The sequence below is a fragment of the Vulpes lagopus genome, chromosome 2 (genome assembly GCF_018345385.1).
Source record: "Vulpes lagopus strain Blue_001 chromosome 2, ASM1834538v1, whole genome shotgun sequence".
Taxonomy (NCBI): domain Eukaryota; kingdom Metazoa; phylum Chordata; class Mammalia; order Carnivora; family Canidae; genus Vulpes; species Vulpes lagopus.
In genome coordinates this window covers 123295507-123313593 of record NC_054825.1, presented here as the reverse complement: position 1 = coordinate 123313593, position 18087 = coordinate 123295507, and the positions used below count along the sequence as shown (strand labels likewise).

Sequence of the window (18087 nt, the reverse complement as noted above, 5' to 3'; positions counted from 1 at the left end):
GAGCTTTCAAAAATATTTGAAAAGTAAAGAGAAAAACTTATAAATGAAAAAAATTACTTAAATTTTTTCCCCTATGGGGATCCCTGGGTGGTGCAGTGGTTTGGCGCCTGCCTTTGGCCCAGGGCGCGATCCTGGAGACCCGGGATCGAATCCCACGTCGGGCTCCCGGTGCATGGAGCCTGCTTCTCCCTCTGCCTGTGTCTCTGCCTCTCTCTCTCTCTCTGTATGACTATCATAAATAAATAATAAAAAAAATTAAAAATATTAAAATGTTATTAAAAAAATATTGTCTTTATTTAAAAAAAAATTTTTTTTTTCCCCTATGTATTGAAATAAGACTGTCATTTAACCGTGTAATTCCAGTAATCAGTGAAAACACTGTCCTTGCCTATGTGTTGCTCCTTCCCTGACACTTGAATTTGCTGCCTAGCAAATAGAAGGAGCATGTAAAAATTTCACATTTAAGGGACCCAAAAGTCTAGGACAGTGGTCATTTGTAATTTTGTGCCAAAGTGCAAATTTGAATTATACTACTATGACGTCATGCAAGAGCTAATGAGTAACACTGCTGAGTATCTAGCACTCCTACATATTTCAGGGTGATTTTAGCAGTTTCTGTTTGTCAGTGATGTAACTCACTGGTGGTTGATGATACTGTGTAAGAGCAAATGATTAACATTTGCTGACTACCCAGTCAGGATGACTTAGGCGATGTTTGAATGCTCGGAGTGTCCATTATGCACCTCATAGGGATAAATTATGTTTTATAATACTTGAAATACTGTGCTCAAAAATGCCTCAATAAATTTTCATACCCATATACATAATTTGGTAGACTGTAAACTTTGTAAATTATTAGTGGTGGATCTTTAAAGCACAAGATGACTTTTCTTTCCTCTCAGCATAGTTCAGAGATGTCTCTATTAGTGTTATCCAATAGAAGTATAATGCAAACGCAAATGTGAGCCACATTTGTAAATAAAAATTTCTAGTAGCCATGTTTTTAAAAAGTAAAATAAAAAAATAAAAAGTAGAAGGAAATAGGTGGAATTAATTTTAACATACTTTATTTAATCCAGTATATTCAAAAATATGTCAACATGTGACTCATATGAAAAATTATTTATAATGTGTTTTTATTTAATCATACCAAGTCTTTGAAATCTGGTATTTTACTTAATTGGACAGCTTACTTACTTAATTGGACAGCTCAGTTTGGACTAGGCACGTTTCTGGTGCTCAAAAGCTAGATGAGGATGGTGGCTACTTTACTGGACAGTATATCCCTATACCTTTAATTGGTTCAGAGAATAATAGCAAATTATTTTAATTATTTTTTAAAGATTTTATTTATTCATGAGTGACACAGAGAGAAGAGAAGCAGAGAGGGAGAAGCAGGCTCCATGCGGGGAGCCCAGTGTGGGACTTGATCCTGGGACTACAGGATCATGACCCGTGCCAAAGGCAGATCCTTAACCACTGAGTCACTCAGACATCCCAAAAACAAATTTTAATATTAGTTCAGGATAAGTAACATTAGAAAAGTAAGACTGTTCTAGAGAATTAGACTAGATTAATTGTTTTAAATTACTACTGAATTAAATTACAAAGAATTTATATTAGTAAAGATTATTATTCAAATGGAAACCAATATTCATTTCATGGCTAATATTTAAAATGAATATGAGCAGAGGTGCTTTGATTTGGTCTAGGAGAAGATAAGTGAGCCACATCACACAACCCCAATACCCTGGTTTGAAAATTACCCAGCCTAGGCACTCCTTTAAGGTTCCTTTCAACTCTATTTTTTTCTTTTCTTTTTTTTTTAAGCTTTTATTTATTTATTCATGAGAGACACAGAGAGAGAGAGATAGAGACACAGACAGAGAGAGAAGCAGGCTTCCTGTGGGGAGCCCGATGTAGGACTCGATCCCCAGACCCCGGGATCATGCCCTGGGCTGAAAGCAGGCTCTCAACCGCTAAGCCACCCAGGGATCCCCTTCCTTCCAACTCTTAACCCTTAATTTACAAAGTCAAAAAGATGAGTTCAAGATTAACTTCTAGTATAGATGTATCATACTCAAAACCAGCATTACTTTTTTTTAGAAGCTTAAATCTTAGGGATGACTGAAAGTCCATATTTACTTATATAGATTTATTCTTACTCTAATGAGTGGGTTTTTTTTTTTTTCATAAAAAGCTACTAGACTATAAATCTTTTGAAAACAAGAACTATATTTCTGAAACACCTAGGACATCTTTGGATAGGGCTACAATCTTAATTAGGTCATAATTTGCAATTAGAAAGGATAGCTGCATTCGATACTTATGAATCAATAACATTTAACAATTAGCATCATTGTGAAACCACTTCATTATTGGCTACTTTAGAAAACAGCAAAGAGAATTAATAGTTCTTGACATCATGGGGTTTATATTCCAGAGTAGTGTCCCTAATTTAGTGGGGACTATATTATAGGTTTTGGAACCTTGTAATACAGAATCTTTGCCAGTTTTAATCCTCTTTATATTGGCTTGTAAATCATTTTCTTAAGCAGAGACAAGAGTAAGCTTAATCATTAATAGCATTATGAACTTTATGCACCTGTGTGATCACTGCAGATAAGAATTATAGTCCCTGCTGTTCCCATTTTAAATTTGCCCATTATAAAGAGGCTCCAAAGAATTTTGGAATAATACTAAGGTAAAAATTTAATTTATAAATCATAGAATTGATGGTTGGTAGTTATCTTATTGGCAGCCTTTCATAGTATGCCTTGGGTTAGAGCATAGTTTGTCAACTGTGGAACAAGATGGTATGTACTATCCCTTTCCTGAACTAACATCCTGTTATAATAGTTTTCATTTGAATAGCATAGGAATCTTACCTTTGTTTTGTGTACCATATACCCGATAGATTATGAGATCTCCGTCTTCTGGGGCAATACTGTATTTGAGTTAGGAATACTGGCATAATTCTTGTTAGGAGCTTGTTGATTTTATAATCCTTGTTGAGCTTGTTGACTGCAACAGTGTGTACTACTGTGAAGTCAGGTCTATATTTGACTTTAACCTTAAGAAATATATATATTTTTTTACCACCATGTGTTTTATTCATTCTAATTTTTCTATTTCTAGGACATGTATCATATATTCTCATTTTCTATCTAACCATGTATTTGTGTGATTTATTAATTAAGACAGAGAGAAAGGGAGAGAGATTACTAACGTATTGTAAACTTCTAAAGGAGGGACTGTCAAATACACCTCTTTTGTATATATCCCATGATACCAACACAAAAGACATTTGATAAATATTCAGTTAATATTGTAAAACGTAGGATCTAAGAGTCCTATTTGACAGTTGATGGTTTCTAAATTATTTCTCTTTTTCTAGTATCTTATTGCTTTGATTCCCCCTCTTCTCTCTGGCAGGTGTTATGATGCTACAGCTTCTGGAAAAAGTGATTGAATTGGAAAATTGGACAGAGGGGAAAGGTCTCATTGTTCGTGGGGCAAAAAATACTTTCTCCTCAGGATCTGATCTGAATGCTGTGAAAGCACTAGCGACTCCAGAGGCAAGTATTGTATGAAATATGCACTAGATACCACATATTTATCAGATATCTATGGCTAAGATATTTATATTTTACATATAGTTATTATGATAGTTGCTCTTTAAGACAAGAGATTTCCAAAGATCAGAGGTTTTGGTTTTCTTCTTAAATTCAAGTCGTAAGTAGTGTGACATAGTGGGAATGGGAGAAGGGAAGGAAGGACAAGATTAGCAATCACTAAAGCCCATTAAAACCAGCAGGAGTTTTAAGTCTTTTTTTTTTTAAGAGTTTTAGGTCTTGGGATCCCTGGGTGGCGCAGCGGTTTGGCGCCTTCCTTTGGCCCAGGGCGCGATCCTGGAGACCCGGGATCGAATCCCACGTCGGGCTCTCGGTGCATGGAGCCTGCTTCTCCTCCCTCTGCCTGTGTCTCTGCCTCTCTCTCGCTCTCTCTGTGACTATCATAAATAAAATAAAATAAAATTCTTTAAAAAAAAAAAAAAGAGTTTTAGGTCTTTTAAGTGGAAGACTCTTAGCATCTCATGATGAGGAATTTTATATGAGGTACATATATAAAGTACCCAGCACATGGTAGGCTTCAACAGATGATAACAATTAAAACATTCGTGTCTGAATTACCCTGATAGAAAAGGTATCCTAATCATCTTCCACTATTAGTCATCTTCCATTATCCTCCAAGGAACCTGGGCTATATCCTCCAAGGAACCTAGGCCGCCAAGGAAGCCTACCTAGGCTAGGCTTCCACCTGTATCCCCTAGGCAAAAAAAAAAAAAAGAAGGAAGGGAAATATATAAGTAGTCATTGCCATTTAATTATAAGTGTGAGCTGTATGTAGGTAATAATGTTTTAATAGTATTCCACAACTCATATAGCTCTCTGTAGTATATGATCTATATTTGCATCACATTGTTAGGTAAGAGCTCTCATTTGATAGACTTAGATTGAATGCTGATTTCAACACCTGGGTAAATGGACAAATCACTTAGTCTTTTTCAGTCTTATTTTCCTAATCTAGAAATGAGAATTCCGTATTTCACATAGCTATTATGAGGATTCAAGATAATGTATATAGTGTGCCTGCTAGGATAGTGCCTGAAAAAGGTAGCTATTATTTTTATATCAAAGATCTCAATATTGATAAATGTTATTATCTTTGAGATGATCTATTATTTGTAGCATCACTAGGCTTAAATTTGCTGTGTGTGTTCAAATGATTAGAGCACTAAGCTGTAGATTCAAATATATGGATTCTTGCCCTGGGTCATCTAATCATTAGCTATATGGCCTGCGATTTATTTGATTATAATTTTTCATCTCTGGAATGATTGAAATCCGAGGCACTTCACTTTGTTCATAAAAGACACTGGATACATAAAATGCAATAATAGATTATTTTGGATCTGATGTAAGTTGGGTAGGAAAAGATCCCTGAAAAGGTGAAAGATTATTTTCCTTTCTTCTAGTTAAAACGTGTTTCTCTGTCTCTTTAGATCACATGGTCAGGATTTTTTATTTTGCATACATGTAAAAGCTGAAAGTAGAATCATCCTAATTTCTATACACCTGAGAAAAAAGAACTATGAATATTTATAAAACCAAGATTTAAAATGGCCTCAGCACTGTCCCAATTTTCCCAACATCATTTTTTTTTTCTAAGATTTTTATTTATTTATTCATGAGAGACACAGAGAGAGATAGAGGCAGAGACACAGGCAGAGGGAGAAGCAGGCTCCATGCAGGGAGCCCGATGTAGGATCCCCGGGATCACGCCCTGGGCTGAAGGCAGATGATCCACTGCTGACTGTGTTCTGTAGTTTTTAGAGTACAGATCCTTTACCTCTGGTTAGGTTTATTCCTGGGTAGCTTATAGTTTTTAGTACAGTTGTAAATGGGATTGATTCCTTAATTTCTCTTTCTTCTGTCTCATTGTTAGTGTATAGATATACAACTGATTTCTGTGCATTGATTTTGTATCCTGCCGTGTTGCTGAATTCCTGTATGAGTTCTAGGAATCTTGGGGTGGAGTCTTCTGGGTTTTCTACATAAAGTATCATGTCATCTGCGAAGAGTGAGAGTTTGATTTCTTCTTTGTCAGTTTGAATGCCTTTTATATCTTTTTATTGTCCTATTGCTTAGGCTAGGACTTCTAGTACTGTGTTGAACTTCAGTGGTGAGAGTGGGTATCCCTGTTATGTTCCTGATCTTAGGGGAAAAGCTCTCAGTTTTTCCCCATTGAGAATGGTTTCACTCATATGTGGAACATGAGAAGCACAGAGAAGATCATAGGGGAAGGGAGGGAAAACTAAAAGGGAAGTCATCAGAGAGGGAGACACAAACCATGAGAGATTCTCAACTATGGGAAACAAAGTGAGGGTTGCTGGAGGGGAGGTAGGTCAGGAGATGGGGTAATTAGATGATGGGCATTAAGGAGGACACAGGCTGTGATGAGCACTGAATGTTATATGCAACTGATGAATTATTGAACTCTACATCTGAAACTAATGGTGTTCTGTATGTTGGCTAATTGAATTTAAATAAAAAAAAAAAAATGGCCTCAGGACTTTTGAGGCTCACACATCTGTATGAGTTGCACCTGCACATATAAATGCATCTGCCCTTCACAGCTGAGACAGTCTGAAAACTCTTAACATTCCGTTGTGAACAGCCTTTCTCTAAGTGAAGCTCTTCTCTAATATACTTACTCTTTGTTGTTGCAGATGTATCACTAGTGTTTATTTATGTAGTAAATTTGCTTTTCTGAGAATGATGAGAAAACTAGAATAGATGATGATTTTAGTAATTGGATATAGTCCCTTCTGATTATAACAGGATACTTGAAAGTGATTAATAAATGACTTTTTAAAAAGAGATAATTATGTTGATGTTTTTGCCACTGTATTTTTTCAAAGTTCAAAAATATTTTATTAGTGAAAATTACCAAATTTAAATAGAAGTAGACTAATACAGTGAAACCCTCATGTACCCATAATAGCATTAATAGCCATCAACATTTTATTATATTTATTTATCAGTTTACTTTTTTAAAAATGTAGCTGGTATCTTAAGAAGTTGATTTCATTTTGGTGTTTTTTGTTTAATGAGTAGAAAACGAGCTCCAGCTGTCCCTATTAGGCAGTTAGTTAATCCTTGGTTGAAAAGGTTGAGGCAGGGAGATAGATTAGCATAACACACACATTAGCCTGAAAAGTTATGGGACAAAGAAAATAATAAAATATGAAAAAAAATCTACCGTTAAGTACTAGCCCAATTATAAGAGTTGGATTTGACACCACCGGGTGTTCTGTAGACTATCAGAAGCCTTTTTTCAGAAGGCAGAAATCAGCCAGATCCAATTATAACCTTTAAGATGTGGGGAAATAAACCTACTTATTCTGCAATGAATGGGCATAAGGTCCCGTGGAAAAGTCTGGCATTTTAGAAACCTTTATACTCTTAATCTAGCTTGAAGGCAATAATTTTCCTTTGCTCCCTGACCTTTCTTGGTGCTTTTCTGCCAATCTGTTGTCCATTATTTTTCTCTTGCTTAAATTCCTGCAGTGACCTCAAAGTTCTCATCTGACTTTTTTGCTTTTGTTACTACTTTTGTACAGTTTCATTTTAGCATCATTAATTTAGAGACCAATTATTCTAATTGTCTCTAAACCGTCCCATGTACTCTGAGGAAATTAATAAATCCATAACACAAGAACTTAGGGGAAAAAGAGAGGCTCATTTATGGTTCTAGGAAGATACTTTTACAGGCTGGCATTTTTCTACTCGGGATAAATGTGACTTGGAGTAAATACGACATTAATAGTTGCTTTTGACACTTGGTCTAAGCAGTGTGCTTCCCATAGTTGTTATACAAGTAAGAGCTCCTGGAGTAGGTTTGGGCCTCAGGGTATCATTTATCTAGGATATAAGTATCACTGGGTGCAGCAGCTCTTAAAACTTTTTTTTTTTTTTTTTTGTTACTTTCCAGCTTCTAGCCTTCATTCATCAGAGCAAGTTTAGCTTCTCATTGGTTCCTTTTTCTCAGTTTATACTCTTACAAGCTGACGTTTGTCTCTCACTGGTTTATTTTCTTCCTACAGCCCAGGAAAGGGCCTGAGTATGTTACCATTTTTGGCCCAATGGTTTTGGGGGACATATGTAATCTTTTTTTCTCCCTAGGTCATGTTGGCTAGTACAGTGTGATCTCTACTTTATGATACATTTAAAGTGGAAGCATACTCATTATCTGATTGCCAGTGCTGTTACTAATGTTAATAATAGCAGGGCTAGATAAATTTCCTGTTCTCCTACTATGTATCAGGCACTATCTATGTTTTTTATATGTCAGATTTATTTGGTCATTCTGAATGATTAAATATCCCCTAATGAGATAGCTGCTACTATGCTATTCTAGGTGAGGAGACTGAAGCACAGAGAGGTTAGGTATCACGTCCAAAGCCAAAACAGCTAGGAAGTAATAGAGCCCAGATTCAACCTAGGCATGTTAGCTCTACAGTCTGTGTTGTTAACCATTGTTCTATACTGCCTTGAAACATTTTTAGTGTGACTTATCTTTTGAATGAGAATTATGGCAGTATACAGTATAATACCTGCTTCACTTTCATTTCTACCAATTCTAGATGCTTCTGTTAGAATTTTAAGTACTCTAGATCTAGTATAATGGAAAATAGGGCTATTAAAATTAATTTATTGATATAATTTAACAGGCTTTATTCCACAGAGTTTTGTTTTTAAAGATTTTATTTATTTTAGAGAGCGCGCGTGCGCCGCGCATGAGCAGCAGGAGGGGCATAAGGAGAGGAGTGAGAATCTCAAGGAGACTCTGCTGAGCAAGGGGCCTGATGTGGGGCTCTATATCATGACCTGTGAGACCATGATCTGAGTCCAGATCACAGGTTGGCCGCTCAACTGACTGAGCCACCGAGGTGCTGTCCGTATTGCATAGATTGTAATGGAATACAAATCAGTCTAGTTTTGAACCTTTTAGCTCTTTGTACTTGTGTTAATTTTCTCATGTGTTTATAATATAGAATGACCTTTGTTATAAAGGCTTCCAGTTAGGAAATTTATATTTAATTTATGTTGGTTTTTACCTTTCATTGACAGCATTTGTTTTAGAATAACATAGTTCTCCATCTAAAATTCATCTGATTCAGTTAACTTCAAAAGCATATGTTATATGTAAAACATTGTATTAACTTCTGAGGAAAAAAAGGGCATTTTTGTCAGCCTCAAAAGGCTAATTGTGTAGGCCTAGTAAATGCCATCTTCCCTTCTCTATAAAGCCTTCCCAACTACCCTACCCCAATTGAAATGAATCGCTTCTTATTCAGCACTCTTCTCAGTTTGTTCAAGCATTTCCTAAAATACTTTATATGATATAATGTACCTTGATGCATGTTGCATTTATTTCTTATAAGATTTTTGAGGACTAGGAACTGGGACCACATTCCACTTATGTTCCCTAGTCCCTATCTTGTATAGATAATGTGTCAAATAATGGATACAAATGCAATGCATACAAAACAATCTATGAGTACTATAGCTAAGTTACAAAAATAAAAATACCACAGGAACACAGGTGAGAAAACTAATCTTGATGGAAAAATTATTTGAACTGGGCATTCCTTGAAATAGGTAGAGACAAGAATAGGCTATTCCAAATAATGGGAATGGTTTGAGCAAAGATAGAGGACCAACAGTAAAGTATAAAGTGTTAAAGGAATGGCAAATAGTTTGTTATGGCTGAAGTTAGGATACTGGGATGAGGGATATGGTAGTCAATAAAGTTAGTAAAATTATTTTGGAATCAGGTGAGATCAATTCCTCCCAAGGAATTCAGACTTTGTTCTCTTGGCGATATGAAATCACCATTCTGTAGGAAGGTTTATCAGGCATCAGGATACAAGCTATATTACAGAGGAAAAAGAAATTAAATACAGAGAGACTAGTTAGGAAACAAGACTGTCTAATCTAAGTATGAGTAACACCAGTCTGAGCTAGTGTAGCAGCAGTGCAAATAGAGAAAGAAGGGATTTATATTATAATATTTCAAAGGACATACTTGGTAACTGATTGTGGGTGAACTATGAATTGGAAGAATCAAAGATAATAACAAAATTCTGAGCCTTATTGATCAGAAGGCCTTTTTAAGTCAGAACTCACATTTATGTGATCCCTTTATAGAGTAGTATCCTATTGTTTATGTGATCTTTTATAGATTTTCATTTTTCTAACCATCTTTTAAGTCAAATAGAGCAGTAGGTATTTTTTATTCCTCATTCCTTCCTTACGGATGAGCAAACTCCATTCAGTTAAGACTTGCTCGAGTTCCTGTTATTATTAAGCGGTAGCACTAGGATTGAAACTCAGCTCTTTCCACTCCCAGTTGGTTTTGCCATGCTGAATTTGAAATCTTGGCAGAATGTTAAATTCCTAGGAGTCATGGGAGTCTACATGAAAACAAGAGTTGAAGCAATGGGGATGGATGAGATTTCCAAGGAAAAAATTGTAGACAAAGAAAAGAAAGAGAATCATGGATTGGATTTTGAGGAATGTATTACATTACCTGTGTAGCTGAATAAGAAGAGACAATGAAGAAAACTTGAAGGGAACAATCAAAGAAACAGGAAGAGGATCAAGAGTAGAAAGTATTACTAGAAACCATCAGAGGATTTTAAAATACAGAAACTGGTCAAAGGTAAGATACCTGTGTTATGGAGACAGGAAGACAAGGATAAGGAAAAGCCATTTAACAAATAGAATATTATTAGAAACCTTTGAGGGGAGTCTTTTGAGAGAAGACTGAATAGATTAAACTAAATTGAAGGAAATATGTGACTTAAAAAAGAAGAGGCAGTGAGTTTAGACTACAGTTGACACCTGGATGATGTAGGCGTTAGGGCTCTCGACCCCTGTGTAGTTGAAAATCTTTATATAACTTTTAACTCCCCAGTAACTTAACTTCTGATAGTTTACTGTTGAGTGGAAGCCTTACTGATAACAGTTGATTAACACATATTTTGTATGTTATATGTATTATATACTGTATTCTTACAATAAAGAAAACTATAGAAAAAATGTTTTTAAGAAAACCATAAGGAAGAGAATACACATTCACAGTCCTGTGCTCTAAGAAATCCACATGTAAGTGGACCCATGCCATTCCAACCTGTGTTGTTCAGGGGTCAACTGTACTTTTAAGAAATTTGTTTTTTTTTTTTTTTTTATATGTTTAGATTTTTTTTTTTTTTTTTTTTTATGTTTAGATTTTTAAGGGGATGAGAATTTAGGCTAATAGGTGGGTGCATCGTATGCCTCTTTCTCCCAAAGTACTCTGAGTAGAACTTCACACTTTTTTGGGGTGTGTGATTGGACTCTTAGGCCTAAGTCTTTGCTAATATCTCATGTAGAGCTAAGCTCAAAGAGCTCTAAGAGGCCAGCAAAATCAAATACTGCATCATTTGCCTTTCTGACAGCATTAAAGAGTTTTAAGTGAAAAACCTTTAAAAAAGATTGGGTATATTTTTGGCTTCATTGCTTTCTAAATCCTGAAAAAAATAAAAAAAACTTCTTATATATTTACATTATACCTTTGTGTTTATTTATGCTTATTCTTCTTTAAAGGATGGAATGACCTTATGTATGTTCATGCAAAACACCTTAACAAGACTTATGAGGTAATATACCTTTCTTTTTAAAATATTATTTCTTAAAAAACAAAAACAGTTTTTTATTGTTCTGTGTTTTGGACCAGTTAAAAAATACCTGATTTTCAAATTACATTTATTTTAATGATGAAGTATTAATCTGTGCTATCAAGGACAGTCATTTAATTAAATATTAGTGAAGAATGCACAGGTATACAAAATAAGAGAAGGGATAATAAGAATTTTAAGATATAGCACACATTTCATAAGGAGCTTATACTACTAGCTTTATTTAGGTATAGACATGAAAAAGTTATATAGTGCTTTTAGATCAGAATAAAGACACTGGTCAAGAGATGGCACATAAAGTTTATCTCATTCAAAATTAATAGAGTGCAGAGTGAAGTGGTCTGTATCTAAGGAGAGAGAAAAAGAACTATGGATTGGTGAAGGCTTGTACAAATTTAAGTTTCTGAGGAAAATTGATTCAATTTGCATCTAGATGATGGAGAAAAGGAAGAAAATTCTTCTTGGCCTGTCACTGTGCATTTTTTTTTTTTTTCACTGTGCATTTCTGGTTACAAACTTTGACATGTTTTGGCTAATTAGCTTTCTACTTCAGTATTCCAAATTAAAATAATTTAAAAATGATAAAAACTAAGGATTCATATTATTTAGCATACCTACTAGTTTACATCACATTTTTTTGTTGCTCTTCATATGTGAGATCCTAGAAAGAATAATGGAATCAAAGGATTATTCTAAAATACTTTTTTGCATTGTTTATTTCCTCTTCACCTTTCTTTCCCTGTTACACTTGACATTTTCTTAGATAAATCATAAAAGATTTTAAAAATCATTTTAGTTTGGAAACAGAATGTATTAATAAATTTTCTATTACTTTAGGCACACAGTTTTTTTTTTTTTTAAAGATTTTATTTATTCATTCATGAGAGACACAGAGAGAGAGGCAGACACAGGTAGAGGGAGAAGCAGGCTCCATGCAGGGAGCCTGATGTGGGACTTGATCCTGGGACTCCTGGATCTTGCCCTAAGCCAAAAGCAGACCCTCAACCATTGAGTCACCCAGGTGTCCCTAGACATGCAGTTTTGCACTTGGTTAGAACCTATAACCTACAAAATATTCCATACTTTCAAAGTATTTGAAAGTATTTGGAGTACTCCTCCAAAGTGGGTCTTTGCAAGGACAGGAAAGGTGAAGAAATTTATTTTTACCACAGGCCCATTCATTTATATAGAATTAGTTTATCAATCATTTCAATAGGTAATAAAAAAGACTTTTGATAGGAATCTTTATAATGACACAGTTTTGGAGCTTAGTCTTCTCTACCACATTTCATCCCTTTGGATATAGCTTTAATTTTGCCATCTAACTTGACATCAATAAAAATAGAGTAGGTAAGATCACATTGAATTATTCCTGATTTCCAGTTGCTGAAAAGTTATAAGAGGTGTATACTATGTTAAAAACATTTATTTATTTGGAAGAAAGTTACAATATATAGTTAAAAAATATAGTTAGTAACATATAAAAATATATGTAAGACATATATATCAAATATAGTATTTATAATATATACTTGGTATATTTTATATTTATTACTTACATATAAAAATATAGTTAAGTTCATAGTTTAAAACTAGATTCAGGGAGGTAGTTTGATAAACTGACATAGCATTTAGTATGAATCATTATATCTTAAGAATTATACTATTTTATTCCTCATGATGCGCACAGTCAGGGTTCCACCCTCCTTGGAGGTGTGTTTGTCATTATAAACATAGTTCAATAATTTTGTTTCTACTGCATCTCAAGTTTTTTTAAAGTAGTATTTGTAAATTAAAATTCAAATGAAAAGTAGTTCCATTTTTTCTTCATTAAACAGACTCCCTTTAATAAGTGTTGCACTGATTCAAGGTCGGGCATTAGGTGGAGGAGCAGAGGTTACTACAGCATGTGATTTCAGGTAAGATGAAAATTGCTTTACTCCCTCCACAAATAAAATCAAGAAACTCAGACTTATTTTTTGTGCAAATATAAATGTTATTTATATTCTTAAACAGGATGATCAGTTCGTGAGCATTTTCATTTTCTTCTTGTCAGTTTATTAAAGTAGATAATTTTATTCAATCTAGTATAGTTCTATCATTACTTTGTTACTGTGCATTTTAAAAAAGTTAATAAGGGAAAATGATTTTGAACAAGTTAAACCCAAGTTAGCAAAATTCCTGGAGAAGGAAGTCAAGGAAATATATGGAACTTTAAGATTCAAAAGAACTATACAGAGAAAAAAAAAAAAGAGAATGAAGAAAGAGGCACTGCTGTAATTGTCCTCCTACCAATAAATGTAGGCTCTCTGAGGTCCATTTCTTATCTTTACTGTGATTGGTAGTACTACTGTGGAGCTTTTGGGCGGATTATGGGAGAAAATTAGAGAAAATTAGAAATAGCATGAGTGAGAGTAGGAACAGAAGGAGAGGAAAAACAGAAAATCCCAAGTAGACTCTGTGCTGAGCTCAGACTTACACAATTCAGCCTCTTTAATAGAGAAGGTAGTATATATCACATAATTGGAGATAAAATCACAAAATAGTAAAGAGTCTGAGCACTGGAGTTAAGATACATTTAGGTTCAATCCCAATTTGCCATTTTAAATACAGTCAATCCTTGAATAACCCTACTTTGGCTGTGCAGGTCCACTTATACATGGATTTTTCTTAATAAATACAGAACATTATTGTAAATGTATTTTCTCTTCCTATGGTTTTCTTTTCTTTTCTTTTCTTTTCTTTTCTTTTCTTTTCTTTTCTTTTCTTTTCTTTTCTTTACTTTTTTTCAAGATTTTAAAAATTTATTTTAGAGAGAGCTAGAGAACATGAGTGGGGGTAGGGGTAGAAGGAGAGGGAACAAGAGAATCCCAAGTAGATTCCATGCTGAGCTCAGAGCCCGAAGCAGGGCTTAATCCTAGGACCTAGAGTTCATGACCTGGGCTGAGGTCAAGAGTCAGATGCTTAATTGACTGAGCCACCCAGGCACCCCTCTTCCTTATGGTTTTCTTAATAACATTTTTTTTTCCTCTGGCTTACTTTATTGTAAGAATATAGTACATAATACATATAACATACAAAATATATGTTAATCAACTGTTTATGTTATCAGTAAGGGTTTTGGTCAACAGTAGGCTATTAGTAGTTAAGTTTTGGGAGAGTCAAAAGTCCTATACAGATTTTTGACTGCATGGAAGTGGGTAAGTGCCCCTAAACCCCACATTGTTCAAGGGTCAACTGTATTTGACTATCTATCTATCTATCTATCTATCTATCTATCTATCTATCTATTCTGTATTTGACTTTAAATAAGTATTTTATCTGAGTCTCATTTCTTCGTAAAATAAAAATAATCTCTGCTAAATGCTTATAGATTTAAATGATTTAATGAATATGTAGATGTTTGGCATAACACTTAACCTAGGTACACACTGATATACACATGATATTGATTACCTTACTACTCTCATACTTCTACGTAAATGCCAGTATGGTAATATTTCAGCATAGTTTTAAACTTATTATTTATTTATTTTATGTTTTAGAGAGCACACAATTGGGGAGGGCAGAGGGAGAGGGAGAGAGAGAACCACAGGAGGCTTCATGCCCAGCAAGGAGCCTGACTCAGGGCTCAATCTCATGACCCTGAGATCATGATCTGAGCCAAAACCAAGAGTTGTATGTTAAACCAACTGAGTCACCCAGGTGCCCTGGCATGATTTTAAACTTATTAATTCTCCTTTCACTGGGGATGATTTTCAACCTTAAGGCTAATCTTGGCCTCGCTGCTCTTTTCCTATTCCTTATTGATCCTGGAAGGATCACTTAGGAGGAGACTTTCCATGTTTAAATTTTTGACTCTCCCTTTGAGACTTAAAGCGAAAGCTATTCCTCTCTGGCATGTAGGGCAGTAGGCTAGAAGAAAAAAGATGGTGACTAATTCAGCTTTTTCATTCCCTTTCAAGTCTGTTTCTTTGATTCACAAATTTTCATGTTTTTCTTTTTTCTTTTTTTTTTTAAGATTTTATTTATTTATTCATGAGAGACACACACAGAGAGAGAGAGAGAGAGGCAGAGACACAGGCAGAGGGAGAAGCAGGCTCCATGCAGGGAACCTGATTCACGACTTGATCCCGGGACCCCTCCCAGGATCATGCCCTGGGCCGAATGCAGGTGCTAAATCGCTGAGCCACCCAGGGATTCCCCTAAAAGCCCCCTTTTCAAATCCTGTCTGACTCCTATGGGATTATAATACAGTCCCCTCGTTGCGACCATCCAACTCTAAACAATATGTTTAGGGTTTTACTTAAAAGTGTGTGAGCACTGCATTTAGCGTCATGAGTGTTACTAGTCTGCTTCTAGATTGCCAGGAATACAATGAGGCCTACATCCTGCCAGTGTTGAAGAGGCAGGAAGCAGGGGCATCTGCACAGAAGCCCCAAGGGTGCAGCAGCCCTTACACAGGAAGTGAGGAAATGTCTTCCTTGACTGCAGAGAAGGGGATGACGAGATGACAGCGGCTGAGGAGCCCCTGACTGTTGACAGCATCTGTGGGCAGCCTGCTTTCTGTCCTCCCAATTTTATTTTTAATTACTCAATGCCAGTTTATTTGGGTTAAAAAATTGTTGCTTGGGAAACAGAAGCAAACCCACTGTGTCCTGAAGTACGAAATGCAAACCAAACCACTGGTATGTGACATCCGTTGAATTTGGAGACCTGGGGCATCTCCTCCGTCAGCTCTTCTGTACCCCCACCGCTTACCCAGATCCCCTGGATGTTGATTCCAGAGTCCAGACACTCATCGGGAACTCTTGGTCAAGGGTGACCTCGATTGAGATATGTTTGTATTTTAGGGTTAGAGTTAGAAAGAGGGAGAGAACAGAAGAGAGGAGAGAGATTTATGGACTGCATTCACTGTATGATCCAAAGGAACCCTAATTATTCAAAAAGGCCTTCCTCAAAGTTGTGTATTTCTCTGTTAGCCTAAAAAGCTTGTTTTTTAAGCTATGATGATATAAAGAGGGGGACATTTGAGAGCAGAAAGCACATAGGAGCTCTTTATTTATACTTTCTTGAAATTCCACATTTTAGATGTTAGGTCCATGTCTTTTTTGTGACATTTTAGTCTTAAGATGTCTGAGATGACTATAAAGCAATTTGGGTTCTCATTGTATCACACACAGACCACTGCAGCTGCTTCCAAGACAAAATGGGAACCTGTGTTACCATGATACAGGTTAAGAATGGGAACATTGACAGCACTCCTGAAGTCTCCTACAAGCCCCTCCTAAGTCACAGCCCCCTTATTTCCATCTAAGGGAAACTACTACCCTAAATTCTATGATAATTAATTTCTTTTATTATGAAAGTACTTGTTTCCTTATTTCCTAAGAAAATAAAATTAACTGGGGCACCTGGGGGACTCAGTCAGGTAAGCGTCTGCCTTTTCAGCTCAGGTCATGATTCCGGCCGGGTTCCTGGTATCGAGCCCCTCATCGGGCTCCCTGCTCAGCAGGGGCTCTGTTTCTCCCTCTGCTTGTCAGTCTGCCTGCTTCTGCGCTGTCTCTCTCTCTCTCTCTCTGTCAAAGAAATAAATTAAATCTTAAAAAAAAAATCTGAAAAAGTCTTTTAAAAAAGGAAATTAACTATTCTATAACTGATATGTTCTGTTTTTCTTTTTGAACTCTATAAATGGCATCACATAGTACTAGAAATAGTATGAGGAAAGATTCACCACGTTTATGTATACATAGTATTCTTTTTCTTTATTATGATTTATGACTCAGGTTCCAATTTATCAGTTGAAATATATCACTTTGTATTCACATAAGTAGATATATTAAAATAGTTTTAGTGTATAAGACAGTTTATGAAGATCTTAGCCTCTTTGTACTCTGACCTAGGGAGGAATCTTGAACACAGCAGAAAGCACTCCTTTCTGTGACAGTGCCCTCTGCCGTCGTCACTGCAGGTTGCATTACGATACTACATTGGATTCTGTGAAGAGGAAGTGGTCGTTGGCTTTATGGATGATGCGAGGCTAAATTTAAAATGATCTGTGTGTGTGAAAGGATTACTTTTCTCACTTTATGCTGAAATACAGGCAGTTTTTAACATATAATTTAAATAAATTTTTAAAATATATGTAATATTTTAAAAATGTATATTTAAATGTCTAATATATTTAAGGAATTCTAAGCTGTATGTGAACGTGCACTTTTACATTCAAAAATCCTCTACGTAAAAGTAAATACAAATTAAGCCTTACAGGTATCTCCTGGATATCTTTTTATTTTTATTTTTTTAAAGATTTAATTTATTCATGAGAGACACGGGAGAGAGAGAGGCATAGACACAGGCAGAGGGAGAAGCAGGCTCCATGCAGGGAGCCTGACATGGGGCTCGATCCCAGGACCCCAGGATATGCCCCGGGCCGAAGGCAGGTGCTTAACTGCTGAGCCACCCAGGGATCCCCCTCTTCTGGATATCTTAACGTAGAGCCCGGTGTTCATCTGTAAGCATGTATTAGACTTATTAGACTTTAGCATTATCCTTCATAGTCATTCCTGATCTGTGTTTGGATAGGTGGGGTTTTAGGACAAAAGGCAAAATCACAGGAAAAGATAGTCAGAGACTACTTGGTCTCGTGTGTTCTGGGGTCTCGTAAAATATGTACTTTCTTGGTTATGAGATGTCTGAGGGTGCTTGCCCTCATCAGCTAGAGCTAGTAATATACCAGATACGTCCATCTTGCCAGTGAAGACATGCTCATTTGTGGC

General features: G+C 35.7%; 1 protein-coding gene across 7 annotated transcripts in view; it reads left to right on the top strand.

Moving 5' to 3' along the window:
• The window catches only part of ECHDC1 (ethylmalonyl-CoA decarboxylase 1), a 79431-nt gene that overhangs the window by 22587 nt on the left and 38757 nt on the right, over window positions 1–18087 (top strand). For 6 of the 7 annotated variants that reach the window (XM_041746643.1, XM_041746640.1, XM_041746642.1 and 3 more), the window contains exons 3-5: window positions 3436–3578; window positions 11217–11269; window positions 13147–13227. In XM_041746643.1, the coding sequence (XP_041602577.1) occupies window positions 3436–3578; window positions 11217–11269; window positions 13147–13227 (277 nt within the window). Of the gene's footprint in view, window positions 1–2585; window positions 2705–3435; window positions 3579–11216; window positions 11270–13146; window positions 13228–18087 lie in introns of those variants that run through there. The other variant, XM_041746645.1, reaches the window with a different exon arrangement.